Genomic DNA, 18,471 nt, shown 5'->3' with positions numbered 1-18,471 from the left:
ATAGAGTACACTATACAGGATACTTACAATACACACTTCATTGTGTGCTTCATTACATATTAGACCCTATGCAATACTTCAGTATAAACTAGACTGTACACTATATAGTGCACTACCACAGTAACTGTATACAGTACAATCTAGACTGCATATGTACACTAAATATTTCATTCTATACACTATTCTTTACAGTAGGCTATAAACAAAAAACTAAATGCTTCAATATAAACTAGTTATACTAGAGGACATTACAAATGTAGTAGATATGTATTTTACCCTACGTAACATACTAAATACCACAGTATGAATAACACAGAATATACAGTATTCAAAATATACACTACACCACAATATTCTGAATACTTCAGTATAATCTAGACTATGTAGAATATTCTACACTATGAACTGTACACTACACAATATACTAAATACGTAATAAATGACTGCATACTATGTAATGCACTATACAAGACTACATAATATTTACTGAATACCGCAGTGTAATCTACATTGTATACTACACAATATATTATATAGAATATACTACACTATATAGTATACACAATAGCTATTAAAAAAACTGCATAGAATATAGTGCACTGCATTATATGTAGCCTACTGAATCTATTGTATAGTACATTATATAGTATACACTACACAATATCATTAAATAATAAACAACTATGTAGGCCTACTATGTAGGCTACTAAATACCAAATGTATAATCTATATTCTATAGTACATTATATATAATACACTAGCCTACACTAGGGCTATATATACAATAGGCTACTAAATAGGCCTACCTAGCTAAATAATAGGCTATAATATAGCTACACTGTAGAATACACTGCATACTATGTAGCCTAGCTCTATGCTACACTGCCATGCGCTAACATTATCCAAATGTTGTATCAAGGATCAGGAAGGCCCGCCCTGTAATATGAGATGTGAATGTTCATCATGCACAGTAAGCAGTTTATTATAGCCATGCGCATAGGCTGAGTGGCCTCGGCGGCAGATTATAAAGGCTAAAGGTGAGAGAAGACTGGAAGACACCCGCATGAGCAGTTGGCCAAACAGCTGCCATATTTCCGACAGTCAGTGTCAAAGCTCAGCAGCGTTCAGGACACCGGGCGGACTGCTCTCTGCTCTGCTCTGCTGCACCTCCTGAATAATGAATGAGTGACGCGCACATTGCGGCTCTCTCTCTACTCTGCGGCTGGGAGGGAGGCGGGGTCGCGCACGCATTGTGACGCGGCTGTGACGCGCATGCAGGAGTTTTAATCCTGTGCCGCAGCATCAGATCAGCCGGTAACGCGAGGAGGGGGATGCGCGGTCGGTCGGACGGACGGACGGCTAGAACGGCTAAAAAAAGCCGCAGACAATTAAATCCGCGAACAATATTTATAGTGTGCAAAAAAGGTGACCGACTCGACCGAAAGCTCCTCCTCTCTCGCTCCCAATCAGGCTTTAGGAAGTTATAGGACACTGCGCGTCTCTTATTGTTCCAGACCAGGCCTGGGAATAGGAAAGCTGCGCTGTTTTTGACGCAATTAAATGGGTGATTACGGGTTCGGCTTGTTGCAGACAGCGAACATCAGCAGCAGCAGCAGCTCGACACTGTTCGGCGGAGGCGCGTTCACACCCTACTCCAGCCCGTCTCCGGTGCGCGCCAGCAGCTCGCCTCTGGTGTCCCCTCTTTTCCCGTCACATCAGCGCAACATGCAGGATGAGCCTGCGGGGTTGACAGCCTCTCAGTCCAGTTTCTCCGCTGTAGGTCACGCACAGACAGCCGGTGACCTTCAGCACGACCGGAACATACATCAGCAGGGTGATCCTCCGCAGCAGCAGCCGTACTCCTCCTCCTCCTCCTCCTCCTCCTCCTCCTCCTCCTCTTCCACGGGCCTGGACACCGATGCGCCATCGTCCAAGGTGAAGATCCCGATGGAGTCCCCCAGCGCGCACCACATCAACAACGGCACCGGCGGCAATAACATGCTCGCGGCCGCTTTCCCGGAGATGCAGAACCCCGGGGGTGGCGGCGGCTCAGCTTCCCCAACCCTGCCCGCTTTCGGGACGCCGTGGTCCGTTCAGACGAGCTCCCCTCCACCGCCCGTCTCCAGTTCCGCGAACGCAATAAACCCGATCCCCACCACCGAGCCTGACAACTTCTACCCGGGCATCCCCTCCTCTATTAACCCCGGCTTCTTCCAGAGCTTCTCGGCCAACCCGTGCCCGGTGCAGGGGTTTAGCAGCCCCTTTCCCCCGCAGATCAACGTCCCCCCGCAGCCTCCGCAGAGCCGCCGGTCCCCGGTCAGCCCGCAGATTCCCCCGCAGCAGGGCGCCTTTCTGCAGCAGAGGAACAACTACAACCACCACCACCAGGTGAGCGCACCGGCCTCGATTCATCGCCCGTTCAGTTCAACTACACACGTACTGTATATGGCGTAGAAAACGCGTACATACGTAGTAAATAATAGAATTCACAGAATTCTAAAGGCTGTTAAACTGTCATTGTGACGCAATCGCGGCCTTGGAACGTCTGCTCTTGCGTCATAATGCAGCGCTCAGTGAGTGAAGCCATTGTGACGTGTGCGCGTTGAATACAAATGCTACTATCTTACTAAAGCACTGTGTCCTGCTTAGTAGGACTGTAGGATAAAAATTAGTATTGTGATTAGTATTAGCATGTTTATAAAGTTGTACTAATAATACATAATAGTAAAACTTAACAATTTTACTGTATTTTTGATCGATGCAGCATGCACATGGTGAGCAGACTTATACAAATAAAAAATAAAAAAAACCATTAAAGGTTTAGTTCACCCAGAAATAAAAAAAAATATCCCATAATTTACCCTCCCTAAAGCATCCTAGGTGTATATGACTTTCTTCTTTCAGCCGAACACAATCTGAGTTATATTTAATGTCCTGGCTCATCCAAGCTTTATAATGGGAGTGAATGGCACCTTAGATATTGACGCCCAGAAAGCGCATCCATCTATCATAAAAGTAATCCAATACGGCTCTTAGCGATCCCGTTATGCAACAGTAAATGTTTAGTATCCTACATTGCAGTGTGAAACATTGAGAATTGCATTCTGAAATAACAACTGTCATTTTGTGCTTTTTAATGCAATTTGGTGTAATGTCAAACTAACTTGTGGTAGTGCAATCAAATAATGAGTCGCAGTGGAAATGCAAGGTCAGGCCTAGTTCAGTGCATTGCGGGACACTGAAAACAGCTTGCTCTGGTTTGATACTACACGTTTTTGGCAAAAGTAGTTGATTCGCACTCTGCATAATGCAGTGACAGAGAAAACAGTAGTGTGTTTTTCCACTTGTTCTCTGGAGGGGGACAGCGGCTCATCGAGCACGAGTCGTGGTAACAATGTTGAAGGGCTTCACGTGACATTCCAGGGATGTCTTGACCTGTGGGGCACTCAGCGAAATCTCCCATCGAGAGCTTCGAGATGTCAACACCCTGCTAAACTGCAGCGCTGTCTGAGAAAGCTGTTATTACAGTAATCTGCAGTCCGAGCTTCACTCTGCACTGGCATTTCACTAATATGGCATGGTGGCCATTTTGGTGAATGTGACTATTCCTTTACATTTCAGCATTTCTTTGATATTATATTAGATATTCCACATTGATGACAGTGTTTGCTGCGCTGCGTCGCTACTGAATCTACAACAGCACCGAATAAATGATATTCTATTATATCCGTATTGTGCATTTGCAACCTGAACTGAGCTTGATGAGATGTGAGATGAAGTACCGCAAAAATACAAACACAATAAATATGCACTGCAGCATGTCTTTTATTGTGTTGGTAAAAAGACTCGATCATCTGTTAGAACACTCACATGCAACGAACAGCGTTTTAGAGACATTATGCCATTTACAAAAGCTGGTGGCGTCGCCGCAGATCTGATATCTGGGTATCTGGCGGTGAAGTATTCTAGGCCTGTGTGGGTTTGGTCTTGTGGGGGTGGGGTAGAGATGGTCACATGGTTTAGGAGTGGCCCTATATCTGTCACTGGGATATTTGTACATCTGAAGTCATGCTGGTCTAACAGCTGTTAAGAGTAAATGTCTTTTAGCATGATATCGCAGCTAAGCTGGAGACGCCCTTTTTCAGGAGTCGAGAATTTTCTACGTATGTATTAATAAGGTGTGAGAGGTATGACCATAATCTTATAACACCATGTGAGTCATGGGAAGTGGTCAGGAAGAGCATTAAGGATGCATTAAATTGAAGTGACACTAAACTATTATAATTTTACAAATTATTTCTATTTCAAATAAATGAAATGAGAGAATCCTGAAATAATTGTATCACTTTTTCCACAAAATATATTAAAATATGAAGCAGCACGACTGTTTTTTTTTAATGATGATGATAATAAGAAATGTTTCTTGAGCATCAAATCATCATTTCAGAATGATTTCTGGAGGATCATGTGACACTGAACACTGGAGCAATGATGCTGAAAATTCAGCTTTGATCACAGGAATAAATTACTTTTTACAATAGATTCACATGAATTAAACAAAACACATGGATTATGTGGTGATACACGTTTTATCTTTTTGACAATTAAGTACTTAAAAATTAAAGATACTTCATCTCAATTCATTATTTGCACATTTTAGTTGGAACTTGATGGACATAAACCAAAAAGATAAGATAATTCATAATCATAACAAATTAATGATGAAAATGGCATTGCATTATGTAACACTTGAGTTCAAAATCAAACATTCTGTATACAGTAAACCTTATATTATAAAATAAATAGATCTGATTATAAATTATGATTGGATGGGCCATATTTAAAGCCATAGTTAAACAGCCAATAAATGCTCACCTGTGATTGCATATGAATAGAGTTCTATGATCTATGAATTGCTACGATCTACGTCTACTGACTAGCCAATAAAAATGCAACATGAAATGGCGTATTGATCAACGCGACATGGCACTAAAACTTAAAACTACTTTCCTCAAGCTCCATTTTCAAAATTAGCATCCCAAGTTGGCCTCTTTTCCCTTTTCTCCTCTTTCACTCTTTTTTCAATGCACGTAAAAACCACAACTGCCAAAGTGTGATTCATCTTGCTCTAATTGTTCACCACTCGCACATGCTGATGACGTTTTATTCTTCTATACTAACTTGCGTCGTAGCCTTCGATTCAATAGGTGTCGTCATCATCAGTCTACATACATGTCGTACATACGTTTATTAGATCCACAGTGTGATTTGTAATGATCTTATAGGATGGCCGAAATCACACAGTCTGTAGTAGGCATGAGTCGTAGTTGGCGGTCATTGTAGTAAAACATAGTAAATATATGTTAGATTAGCACCAAAACTTCTACTGTTTTGTTCTGGCTCATTAGATCGTTATGCTTCAAAATCACTTTTGTGCGTACCTTTGTGCACAAATGCTGCCCGTGACGTCAGTGTGATGGGCAGAAAGTCAATAAGACAAACTCTTTGATGCAACCCGTATTATTGCGGCAAGTTGAAATGTTGCTTGACACTTCACATTTTGATTCCTTGATCTTTTGTATGTTAAAATAACGTAAAGCAGTATAGCTTCAGCTCTACTGGCTGATACATTTCTGCTGTCGCACACACACGTCAACCTGCCAACGCAGGCTCTGGGATGTGGTTTACTTCTTGCTGCATAGCTCTCAACATCTTTCCAGTGTCTAGACGCCATCAGTGGTAATTATCTCTCACTATCCCTTAAACACTCAACCAGATTGTATGTGCACGCAGTCTCGCACACCCACACACACACACACACACACACACACACACACACACACGCACACTCAGGCCATTACCCAATTACACACAAAGACATTACGGAGATGGGTGGGACTCTCATTTGGAGAGAGTTGTGCACACAATGTAAAGACAACACCTGCTGGAAATGAAAATATGTTTCTTTTTGTCATTGTTTGGTGTGGACGCTTTGCGAATAAGTTCATTCATGTGTGTTTCAACATTATATTCTAGGATAAAGACAGCGCGTGTTGTCGCCACTTTCTTCACGAGATGTGGAGTGTGAGATGTAAAGCTTTAAATCTTCTTACATGTACAGCAAGGCAAAGCCTGGCTATGCTCACAGTAACACACACGCGCGCGTACGGGCGATTACACCAGTCACTCTCATTCAGATTCCCACACACGCGTTAAATTTGTAGCTTTCACTCTATTTCTGTTGGCTTTGAGGTCATTATGCTAGTGCTACTCCTTGATGCAGTTCAACCTTTAACAGATATATACAATACAAATGTCCATTTTGTCCATTTCTCTTTTTGGAAAACAGAACAAAAGTATCAAGGACATCATCTTGTACTCACAGGCATATCCCTTGAGAGAAAGTATACTGTTTAAAAAGAGTACTTAAATAAGAGCGCAAATAATATCATTTAAAAGAATATACTTAATTGTGAAGTGAATGTAATGTTTTTTAGACATTATTTGCATGTTAATTGCAAAAACTTAAAATGTATTATAGTTTAAATTTATATTAAATGCAACTATTGAGCTTAGTGCTTTTTTACCCTCTCAAGAAGGACTTGATTTCGTAATTATTTCGTGTTTGAAATATGGTTCGAGTGTACTGGGGAATTTACTAATAAGCATTAAAAACATAAAACGTTGATTGATTGACTGACATATAGCTGTAATTACACATTAGTAATGATGAAGATGCAGTTTAAGTACATTTAAAATATTAACTTTAAATGTATATCAAATAACACTAAAATTATAGTCACGCACTTTGCATGTGCTTTAGTATGTTAGTCAACACTTCAAAATAAGTGCACAGCAAAAGGCACTTTTTAAAAGTGTAATTCAGTGTGTCGTGAAAGTGTGCTCTCTTTAAAGTGTATTCATTTCATTAATATTACATTATCTGCAAGTACACTACAAGTGCACATTCAATACAATTAAGCACACTTCTTTTTACAAGTACACCCATATTGTTGTCCTGTGAAATGTTCTTTTAGATTGAGAATGTCTCCTTCCTCTAAGACCACAAATGCCACATGCTCACTGCTAGATCAACCTGAAATATACAGTTTTCCGTGCTATTTGAGGATAATAAACAACATTTGCATTACAATTAATGTCAGATTGTATTGCTGATTTAAAATATCTTATAGAAATGTGAGTAATTGTGTAAAATGTAGATATTTCCCTATTCAACTAGAGAGGAGCTGTACTTGCATGACTAACAATAGATGCGATGCGTCCCCAAGATGGACGCCGAGTGAACTGATTGCCTTGAAATGGACTTGAACTTCAAGTCTAGCGTTTGCATTGAAGTACTTGCGTTTCGTCCCTAACTAATGGTTCTGTGTGTCTGTAGCCCATGATGAAGCAGTCCCCGTGGGGCTCCCATCAGGGCGGCGGCTGGAACTCCGGCGGGATGTCCTGGGGCCGGGACCATCGGCGTGGAGGCGGCATGGGTGTGCCAGGCTCCGTCAACCAGATCTCTCCCATGAAGAAACCCTTCTCCAGTAACGTCATCGCTCCACCGAAGTTCCCCCGCTCCGCCGGCTCCATGGGACCTAAATCCTGGATTGAAGAAAATATGTTCCGCACCGACAACAACAGCAACACGCTGCTGCCCCCGCAGGTATGTGTGTGTGAGCTTCAGGTTCTCGGGCGGGGATGGAAGCCAGTTATTTTTTAATTATTGCTCAATATGCATAAGCATCAGACGTCGTCTGTGTGTACGCCCGGTACGCCCTGTGTGTGACTGTTGAGTTCAATAGGACGTTCAACGACCTCCTACAGGATCATTGATGACTCACGGTGAGGTCATCGAGGTTTTGCCGGTTTCATCCTGAAGGAACCTGTCCTCTCCCTTCATTATTGTGTGGCAGTCTGAACTCAGTTCTGGAAATCTGTGTCTGTGTGCTTTTTGGAAAAATCAATTCAACCTATTTGATCTCCAGTTTGCTGTTAGATGGGACACATGGGACTATGAAATGTTCATGAATCTCATGAATCTCAAGTGCAATCACATGTTCGTATGACCATTGACCTTTATTTATGAGGTTGACTTTCTAAGGTGTCGGACCACTGGGGCTGGGAGGTTCTGATTTGTTTAATTTGTTCTGAAATAGCTTATATATGTGTGTGTGTGTGTGTGTGTGTATATTTGATCATATAAATTCAGCCTTGGTGTGACCATAATGTCCGGTACACACTGCATGATTTTGGGCTGTCCCATAGGAAAGATGAGCAATCGTGTTGATTTCTGTGGCTGTGGCTCGACGTCGCGGCCTGCGATCATTTTCTGACAGTGTCGTAGATTTATCATGATCATCTCAGTGTGTTTGCTGCTACGACCTATGTCTACTGACTAGCCGGTAAAAATGCAACATGAAATGGCGAATTGATCAACGCGACATGGCACTAAAACGTAGATCACACAGTCTGTAGTAGGCGTTAGAGACATCTCTCAAAAACACAAATATAGGAGGAACCATTATTTCAACCAAACTACTGTAGCAATGTAGATTTAGAAAGTTTAATGCACAAAGTAAAATACAAGAAAAAAATTTTTTTTTACATGTAAATTGCCACACAGATACTTTCATGAACATTTTTGAGTGAGGGTGCAAACGAATCATTGAATTTGTTTGAATTAATTAATTGAAACAACCAATACATGGGAAAAAAAGAAAAAAAATCAACTGAAATTTAAATTAAATTGAAATAAAAATAGCTTATGCTTAAATACTTCAATGCTCCTACACTTAAGTCGCAAAATGATGGTCAAAAAAAAAAAAAAGCTTGTGATTTTGTAATATTCACGTTTTATAATACCAGGAAAATGATTGCAAACATATAGTAAATATTCAATATATTGTCCAGCCCTGCTTAATGCTTAATGCAAATTTTAGTGAGAGTCTGCAAGTTTCTCACTTTCGAGCTAAATATGTGAGAGGCTAAAGGGGAAAAAGGCGAGAGTAACACATTTGTCGTGTTGCCCCATTGTTTTGACGATGAGCTGAAACAGCAGGTCATTTACATGTGAATCACTGAAGTGTACGTGGTGATACTCTGCTGATACAAACTGCTATTGTTACTTTTCATTTTAGTATCGACTTAGTAGTATCACATGACTACTGGTATTCTTACTCTCTACATTTGGCTTATCTTATTCAGGCCCTGTGTGCTAATGGCTATAGATGTGCTATTGAATTAAACCAGTTTAGTTTTGACATATTTAACATGCCGTTCTGTCATTAAGAGCTGTTGTTATGGTCTGGCACAGAATAACTCATTGTTAGTTTGTACTTTATTTCGGACCAGATCAGTGTTTGGCGCGTCACAGCTAATTCCGTTAAAGCGGGGCCTAACAGAACTGAAATGAGGGACCTGAGATGAGTGTGGTCTGGCCTTCATCACTTTCTCTCCTCCTCTCTCAGGAAACAGGTCCGACTCTAGGAGCATCTGCGGTATTGTTCATTTCCATAAACACGTTGCCGTTTGGGATTCCTCACATTCCACGAGCCTCTCCTCTCTCCTCCTGTCCTCTCCTTCCTTCATGTTTGCTCTGCGTTCCAGAGATCAAATGCGTCATGTGCTGAAAAGAGAAACAAAAAAGATAGAAACGGAAGGAGGAGGAAAGGACAGAGATAAAATGCGGCTATAGAGATTTCATTCGATTTCCCAAGATTTTCTTTGAACTTTTAACTTCAGATGTTTCAATTCGAATGTTAATGACAGTGTCGTAGTCGAAATGTGTTTGAATCAAGACAGGGTCGAGTCTGTTAAAAGCGTTCTTGTCCTCATAGAACTTGGAATTTTCTGAGAGATCCAACTTGTACCACCTGACAGTTGCAGATTCATTTTGCCATTGATAGTGTTGCCATAGAAATGCATAATTCCGAGGAACGTTCAGAGCAGAATGCCACGTGTTGTAATTCTACACGTCATCTTGTAATTACGTCAAGGTGTGAACGCAGCATCAGTCTTCATATTTCATGGCTTTTGTCTTGTCATAAACTGAGAATGTGGTCTCAGTCTTCAATCAGACTCGAATGAGCTGGTCTCGACTACAACGGTATAAAAATAAATATTTCTTTGCGAACATTTCGAATTTGAATGATATTGAATGGTGGCATAATAACCCAAAGTCTCAGATCAGCATGAGTCTTCAGGCCTCGTGTTCTTCACTGGAGAACTGAGCTGCTTTTCAGACACTATTTCTGGCAATGTTGCTAAAACTATATTTAGCCCCTTCCAGCCTCGGGCTGTCTGTAAGCTCCGGTGTGAGGGCCTGCGAATAGGACTGGAGACTGGAGACAGGACTGATATAAGAGCTTGCTTTTTAAAACCTGCTCTACCTGTGGGAGGCAGATGGCCGAGACACATCCAGTTAGAAGCATCTGCGCTTGACGCAGTCAACACTCGCTCCCTGTGTGCTTTCCAAACTATGTCCATCATACATTTATGTGTCAGTCAGGATATCTACATATTTACTACGGAGCCTCATACATGACATGTGGAAGTAAAAATTTATTTTGTGGCCAGCTTTATTAATTTGTTCCCTCGTTTTAAATTCAGTCAGTTACATTTAGTTCATTCAGTTAAATTCAATATGGCCATGAATTAAATGAAACACCGAAACAAATGACCGGTAGTACAATATGGCCACGATTTAACTTAAACAACGAAACTAATTTGTACGATATGTCCACGGTTTAACTTAAATATCGAAACTAATTTGTACGATATGTCCACGGTTTAACTTAAATATCGAAACCTAATTAGTACGGTATGTCCACGATTTAACTTAAACAACAAAACTAATTTGTACGATATGTCCACGGTTTAACTTAAACAACGAAACTAATTAGTACAATATGGCCACGATTTAACTTAAACAACGAAACTAATTAGTACAATATGGCCACGATTTAACTTAAACAACGAAACTAATTAGTACGATATGTCCACGGTTTAACTTAAACAACGAAACTAATTAGTACGATATGTCCACGGTTTAACTTAAACAACGAAACTAATTTGTACGATATGTCCACGATTTAACTTAAACAACGAAACTAATTAGTACAATATGTCCACGGTTTAACTTAAACAACGAAACTAATTAGCACGATATGTCCACGGTTTAACTTAAACAACGAAACTAATTTGTACGATATGTCCACGATTTAACTTAAACAACGAAACTAATTTGTACGATATGTCCACGATTTAACTTAAACAACGAAACTAATTTGTACGATATGTCCACGATTTAACTTAAATATCGAAACTAATTAGTACAATATGTCCACGATTTAACTTAAACAACGAAACTAATTTGTACGATATGTCCACGGTTTAACTTAAATATCAAACTAATTAGTACGATATGTCCACGATTTAACTTAAATATCAAACTAATTAGTACGATATGTCCACGATTTAACTTAAATATCAAACTAATTAGTACGATATGTCCACGATTTAACTTAAATATCAAACTAATTAGTACGATATGTCCACGATTTAACTTAAACAACGAAACTAATTTGTACGATATGTCCACGGTTTAACTTAAATATCAAACTAATTAGTACGATATGTCCACGATTTAACTTAAATATCAAACTAATTAGTACGATATGTCCACGATTTACTTTAAACAACAAAACTAATTTGTACGGTATGTCCACGATTTAACTTAAACAACGAAACGAATTAGTACAATATGGCCAGGATTTAACTTATATATCGAAACGAATTAGTACAATATGGCCACGGTTTAACTTAAACGAAACAAACAAAAAAACTGTACAATGTAGCCATGATTTAACTTAAACAGCGAAACAAATTAGTACTATATGGCCATGAAGTAACTTAAACAACAAAACGAACTTGTACAATATAACCAGAATTTAACTTAAACAAAACATCTGTACAATGTGTCCACAATTTAACTTAAACAACAAAACGAATAAGTACAGCGTGTCATAAAACACAACACAGATTATTTTATATATATTTTCCATTAGAATAACTGTAGCGCTGGGCTGAAAGTGGTGACAGGAAGTGATGCGGGCGGCAGTAATCTGGCATTATCCTGCCACACAGCAGCTGCTGTTGGTTAATGGGTGTGTGTGTGTGTGTTTGCTGAAGATTCACCATGATGGACCACATACTAAAACACTTCATACTGCACCATAATGTACAACTAGAAACTACAGCGACTCAACTTTATGAAGCCTGATTACAAAATCAAAAGTTAATGTCCCAAGCACACATATATAATGATGCCTTTATGACAGACTTGTGTTGCACATGTTGCACTTTACATTATTTTTTCCTTTTTAAGTGATTCCAATCATATTTCAAACATTTAAAAACCATCATGTCGAACAGTGGCCATCTGAAGTGTCTCAGCTGAAGGAAATAATACATAATTTATCGGCTTTAATATATCGGGCAAATTTTCTTATCAGGCTGATAACGATAACATTAAAAATGAACATATATCGTCCGATACCGATATGGTGGCCGATATATCGTACATCCCTATATGAAAGTGTACTCTCTTTAAGTGCACTAAAGTGGACTTTTATTTTATTAATGTTATCTGCCAGTACACATACATAAATATACATACAAGTGGATATTCAACACAACTAAGTGCACTTCTTTTCCACAAGGCTGGAGATAATGAAGGTCCCCTGGACTTGTGCTGTGTTTGTGTCAGTCGTGAAAGTGTTTCCTGCAGTGTGTGCACACACAGGTCTAGTGGCGGATATAACTGTGTTTATGTTCACATTCCTTCTTGGTCTCATTGCGGTAATGACACAGATATCTGTGGCATGTTGTTACGCAGGTGTTGTGATAGGGAGACGGGATGCCCCCACAAAAGGGAAGAAGAATATTCTCGTAAAGCAGCCGAATATCAAAAACAAGCGACACTCACATTCTTCCTTAAAACAGCCACGCATCGAGACCAGTTTGGCTGAACTTTCAGTCCAAAATACTCTAAAGCTAACAAACCTGCCTGGTTAATTCCACTCGTGACAGCTCTACAAACAACATTCCAGGGGGTCGGAATTCTGTGTCCCAGAATCCGGGTCTGCCACAGTATTCCTGGGACTCAGGGGTGCTTGGCCTACACAAACATGCTCTATTCCTGCTTAGAGCGATCAGCTCGGAAAGAATGCCATTGCCTGCGTCCGAGGGAGCCGGTTTGCTCCTGACTGTGTGCATGTAATCCCATAATTTCACAACACTACCTGCTTCCATCTGTCTTGCACATATTGACACATCCCTCAACTCTGTTCCTCAGGATCGGTCCAGGATGTATGACAGCTTGAACATGCATTCGTTGGAGAGCTCCCTGATCGACATCATGAGGGCGGAGCAGGACCCGTTGAAGGGTAAGATATATTTCCTTATCATGGTTTGCTGGTGTCATGGGAGTCGTATAAGGCTTTGGAAGACAGACTACACGGAAGATTTCACATGTCATACATGGTTCATATAAGGTCTGTCTTCATCACGGTCTTAGAAGAACCAGCACTTTGTACTGATTTAGCTTATTTTCTGTACTTTTGATTCATTCATGTAATTGAGAGGGTTGCATTGAGCTTTGTGATTCTAGACACTTTTGGTTCTACAGAAAAAATGTTTAATGTTTATATTAAAAATAGCAAAAATCACTATATCTATGTTATATATATTTTTTTTAGTTGTGTACTTACATTATCCCGACTGTTTCCAACAACTTTCAAACCAGGAGAAATTTTAATTTAATTCGAAGACACGTTGCGTTTCTTTATTTCCGTTGTCCCTGGTTTCCGCTCGTGCTGCCATGGTAACCAGAGCCGTCTGATAGTAACCAAGGCGACAGACGTGGACAATGTAGTTCGCAATGTCTATCTGCACGCTGTTGTTGTTTCGTTCAAACTTTATGGACCATGGCAAGCAGACTTTGGATAAAAAAAGGAGAACTAAAACGAGAATCAATTCAGCGCGGTGTTTTAGAGATGCCTAGAGCTCCCATAGACAGTATATAAACGAGAGCTCCACGTCCGAGACTTCGACGTCATGTTGCGTCGTCAAACTACGACTTTGTTATTGTAAGAGGTTAGCGACCCCTAGCGGCTAAAAAAATGACATACTGTACGTTTAATATCAAAATGTGAGCTTATAAAATGGATAATTTTGCCTCTTAAATCTGATTAGATGATGCTCAAAGGGGTTGTAAAATAGCCATATACGCACACCTATGGACACACAACAGTTAAATGTACTTTTTTTGACAGTGTCTTGCAACAGTTTTTTATTAATAAATTATCCTGATAATAAATAAGCTATTTGAAGAGCGGTGAAATAGTGGATTTTACCATGGTAAAAGAAAATATTTTGCAATATTCAACCGTGCATGTTACTCCAAAAAGTATCGTTATTATATTTCATCAAGAGCAACTTTCCTTGTGAAAAAGAATACACTTTTAAAGAGTAGCCTTCTTGTTATGAAAATAATATACTTTAAAAGAATGTAGGCTAATGTTTTCTGACACTTAAATTTTACTTGCAATGCAATACAAATTATTATAGTTTAAATTTATATTAAATGCAGTTAGAGAAATAGATATTGTGGCCAGGTCAATTGATTGATATGTCATGATTATTAATTTGTTCCCCTGTTTAAGTTCAGTCAGTTACTTTTAATTTAGTTCTGTTTTGTGAAAGTCATGGATGTGTGCTCTCTTTAAGTCTTTAAGGCCTTATTAGAATTGAAATATCTGTAAGCACAGTTAAAAAAATATATATATACTTTTAAGATTTGAAGTACAAGTGAACATTCAATAAAATTAAGTGCTCTTCTTTGCCTCTGAAACGACTTTCCCTTTTGCATGACATCACAAACCCCTCTTAGTTTTCAACCCGTCCCCTTCAACCACCTCTGTCCGTTCTGGTATCTTTTATATGTTTCCAATCCAGACTATTCCTGACAGACAAGTTCCCTTTTGTTTTTCTTCACATAGAATATCTTATTGTAAAATAGGTTGTTACAGCATTTTATGTCGGTACTTTCAAGCACTAACTTAAAGTTCTCATAAAGTTTAAAGTTTAATAGCACCTAATCAGGGTAAGAATCGTGGCACTGCCTATCACGGCCTTTTGCTTTATTTGGGCCCAGTGGCTCAGAGAAATGAGGTGTTCGGTTCGAGTCCTGGCTTTAGACTCTTCAAGTCTTCCTTCCTTCAGTATAGACGCTAAATTGTCCATAGGTGTGAATGCGTGTGTGTGTGTGAGTCCCCAAGACATTTAATTGGGAGGGTTGGGGAAAGACCCGGTGACCTCCACGGAAATCCACGGACAGTCTCTCGCGGATGGCAGGAGACATGGCCCATAGAATCACCAAGAGTCAGATTGGACTGAAATGGTTAATGGATGGATGATTGTTTGTGTGTTGAGTCCCAGCCTCACGGTGTGTGTGGCACTGTGGATCTGGGTGTGGCTCTCGCTAGTCACTCTGAGTGTCTCTCACTGGAGCTTCTCGCTCAGCCTGCTGGAGCAGATGGACCAGACACATGGGGCGGCACTCACTGCAGAGACCGAGAGAGAGGGAAAGGCGTGGGTATACGCTCTATATTTAGCTCACGCCACCCTGTGTGTGACAGATAAAGGACAGGAGAGTGAAGCTTCCAGCTTCCACAGGCCCTCTTTTAAAGGATATTTTTATTATTTGAATATGTTCCTTGAGATTAACTTCTAATGTTTTTAAAGTTTTTGTGCACAAAAAAACAAATATATGTGAGGAAAAATTATTATTTTCAACCCTCACTCTGAAATGATCCGTTATTAAGGCGTTGCTCCTTTAAGGCTTGTCAGGAAACGGCCACTGTTATGATTGGCTAACGTCATAGCATGGATAGATAATGCAATATTCTTAAAAAAAACAAGAATTTTGAATAAAGAATAACAGCAAATAACAATATGATATAGAAATATTATAATTTGGATTCACTGAGATGCTCTGTTTCAGTCAGGAATATCTCATCATGGAAGTGTTGCAGCTTTCAAGTTGACTTTAATATGGGAATTGCGGGGTTAACAGTAGGAAACCACCAAATTATGATCTAAATGTTTTAGTAGTTGTGGTGTAGCTAAGCTACCTGTGCATTACCTGTGCTTTAGCTTTTCTAACATGCCGACGTTGGCTTAATCGAACAGATCGTGGGAGATGTGCTGAGCGAACCGCTCCTGAGAAACCCGCTCAGTAAACGATGGCTCAGTTAACGGGTCGTCACGAGTGTTCGCCAGCATCAGGGAATGCGCTGACACTAGCTGAAGCGCTCAAAACAACACACCGCTGTTGAAATATTAAACACTTGGCAGAGAGACCGGACCACTTCCAGGATTGGTTTGTCTTGTGATGTTATTGTATGTAATCACAAAGCAGATGAAACGAAACAATAGTTTGATTGACCGTGGAAGGACGATGAGAGCTCTGTGAAACATTGTAATTGTCTCTAGGAGCTTCTGCGTTTAATAATTGGACAACAGATGGTGTGTGTGGGTGTGTGTGTGTGAGAGTGTGTGAGGACTTGGAAGAATTACAGCTTATTGTCTGTGTACCTGGACGTTTTCTAAAAAGAATCTGTCAGACTAGATTAGGGATAAATCTCAGGACATCATGTCCATGTCACATTTGACCCCCAAAATCAAACGGAAATCAAATTCAGCCCTGCAGAAAAAAAGTCTACTTTTCCCATTACAACATTATGTGTACATATGTATAGTTTTTTGCTTTAAATAGTTCTTTTTATTAAAAAAAGAAAGACAAATGTACATTTTCTTTGGAAAAGAAAACATTTGCATCTAGAAATCTACAAATTCAAATTGTTTTTACTGATGCTTTCAAGATGATTTTTGCAATTTCATCAAAACCTTGTCTATGTTAGCAGGCTAGATAACATTGCCTGGGAATTTGTAGATTTTGCAACAACAATAGTCCCCGACAGCCACACATTCAGAGGGAATTTTTCTGTGTCTTAAGTGCTCACATGTGAAACTGGGATGTGTCATGTGACAGATCTTCAGATTCTCTATGTTTGAGTCTGTCATGTGACTGGGGTCAAACTTAAGGATGACCTTAACACAGCAAAGCTAGTTCAGCATTGCTAGAAACATTCCTCATGAGAGACAGGAGCTCTGTTTCAAAACCTACTGAGTCCCGTTCACACAAAGAGTGATAACTATAACAATATTAGCTCCACACCAGCAAATATGTCCACGCTGCAGTTTTGTCGTCTGCCACTTTAAATGCACCAAGTTCTGATTGGCTGTCAATGTTTTTATCATTAATCAGCTAGAAAAATAAATCAATCTGAAAGTGATTCCAGTGACGTCGTTCCTTAAACGATCCTTAAAAATTAAACCGATTATTAAAACTTTGTAGTTATTGATAATGTTATCATACATTGTGTGAATGGGCCTTTAATAAAGTTAAAAAAGGAAAGGAGTTTTACTTCAGGAACCCGACTGTGTCGCTCTATGGCTGATTTGGATGCTAGCTTCTAAACGTCAGGGAAAGCATCACTCTTTATGTAAAGCGCATGAGAGAACCAACTCCATTCATTCTCTGTTTTTAGCATAATGCTAAGCTAATGATGTAATTTTCTAAGGATAAAAATGCAAAGGTTGTTCTGGTCTGTTCCACCAGTTTGGAACAGTGCAATCTGGGTTTGCCTTCTCTAGATGTCTAACACTGCTCCCTATATGCAGCTCTCTAGGTGTTGTAAGATTGACACACGTTTCATACTGCTCTCTCTCTCTCTGTCTCCTCTCTCATGTTCAGGCCGTGTGGGATGTCCCCACCCCGGCGCTGATGGCCTACTCATGCTCAATGGTAATTATGACAGTGAGCTACAGTTTTTTGTTTTTCTTCTATCTGTAATATGGCTGTGTGTAGCAGAGGCCATTTTGAGAAAAAGATGTGAATCTTGGAATCTGTCTGATGAATTACTATGAAGTTACTATTCCCACTGATGATGTGACGTACGTGTTTTAGCATGACTGGATGTCTGTTAGCATCCAGACCTTGTAGCTTTCAAACTTTTATTTTTGTTACAGTTGAGGGTTATTAAAATTTAACTAGTACAAAGTAGGCATATAATATCTTAATATTCAGACCACTGAATCTAATCAAAATCACATCGATCGTATTAAGAAAAAAATCCCACTGAATTAAATGTGAACCTTGAAATGTATTTTGTTCTTCTTCCCATTTTAGTCAACCCAGTATTATTACTATGCTGACTGCAATCATTTCACACATGACTGGCAGTCTTCTGTAATAAAGGCAGGCAATTTTTGTTCTGTTTTTAATATCAAAAATAAAATAAAAAATAAATTACAAACAAAAGGAAAAATACAATAGAAAAA

The 18,471-nt window shown here is 39.6% G+C and overlaps 1 protein-coding gene across 2 annotated transcripts in view; it reads left to right on the top strand.

Moving 5' to 3' along the window:
* Window positions 1-1,100: 1,100 nt before the first annotated feature.
* The window catches only part of cpeb2 (cytoplasmic polyadenylation element binding protein 2), a 42,725-nt gene continuing 25,354 nt past the window's right edge, over window positions 1,101-18,471 (top strand). For both annotated transcript variants that reach the window (XM_081387326.1, XM_081387325.1), the window contains exons 1-4: window positions 1,101-2,388; window positions 7,400-7,669; window positions 13,361-13,451; window positions 17,885-17,935. In XM_081387326.1, coding sequence (XP_081243452.1) covers window positions 1,561-2,388; window positions 7,400-7,669; window positions 13,361-13,451; window positions 17,885-17,935 — 1,240 coding nt within the window. In that variant the 5' untranslated portion in view covers window positions 1,101-1,560. The remainder of the gene's footprint in view (window positions 2,389-7,399; window positions 7,670-13,360; window positions 13,452-17,884; window positions 17,936-18,471) is intronic.

This window comes from Scardinius erythrophthalmus, assembly GCF_964197995.2.
Source record: "Scardinius erythrophthalmus genome assembly, chromosome: 15".
Lineage (NCBI taxonomy): Eukaryota > Metazoa > Chordata > Actinopteri > Cypriniformes > Leuciscidae > Scardinius > Scardinius erythrophthalmus.
The sequence above is the reverse complement of the archived record's forward strand: the minus strand, read 5'-3'. Positions and strand labels throughout refer to the sequence as shown.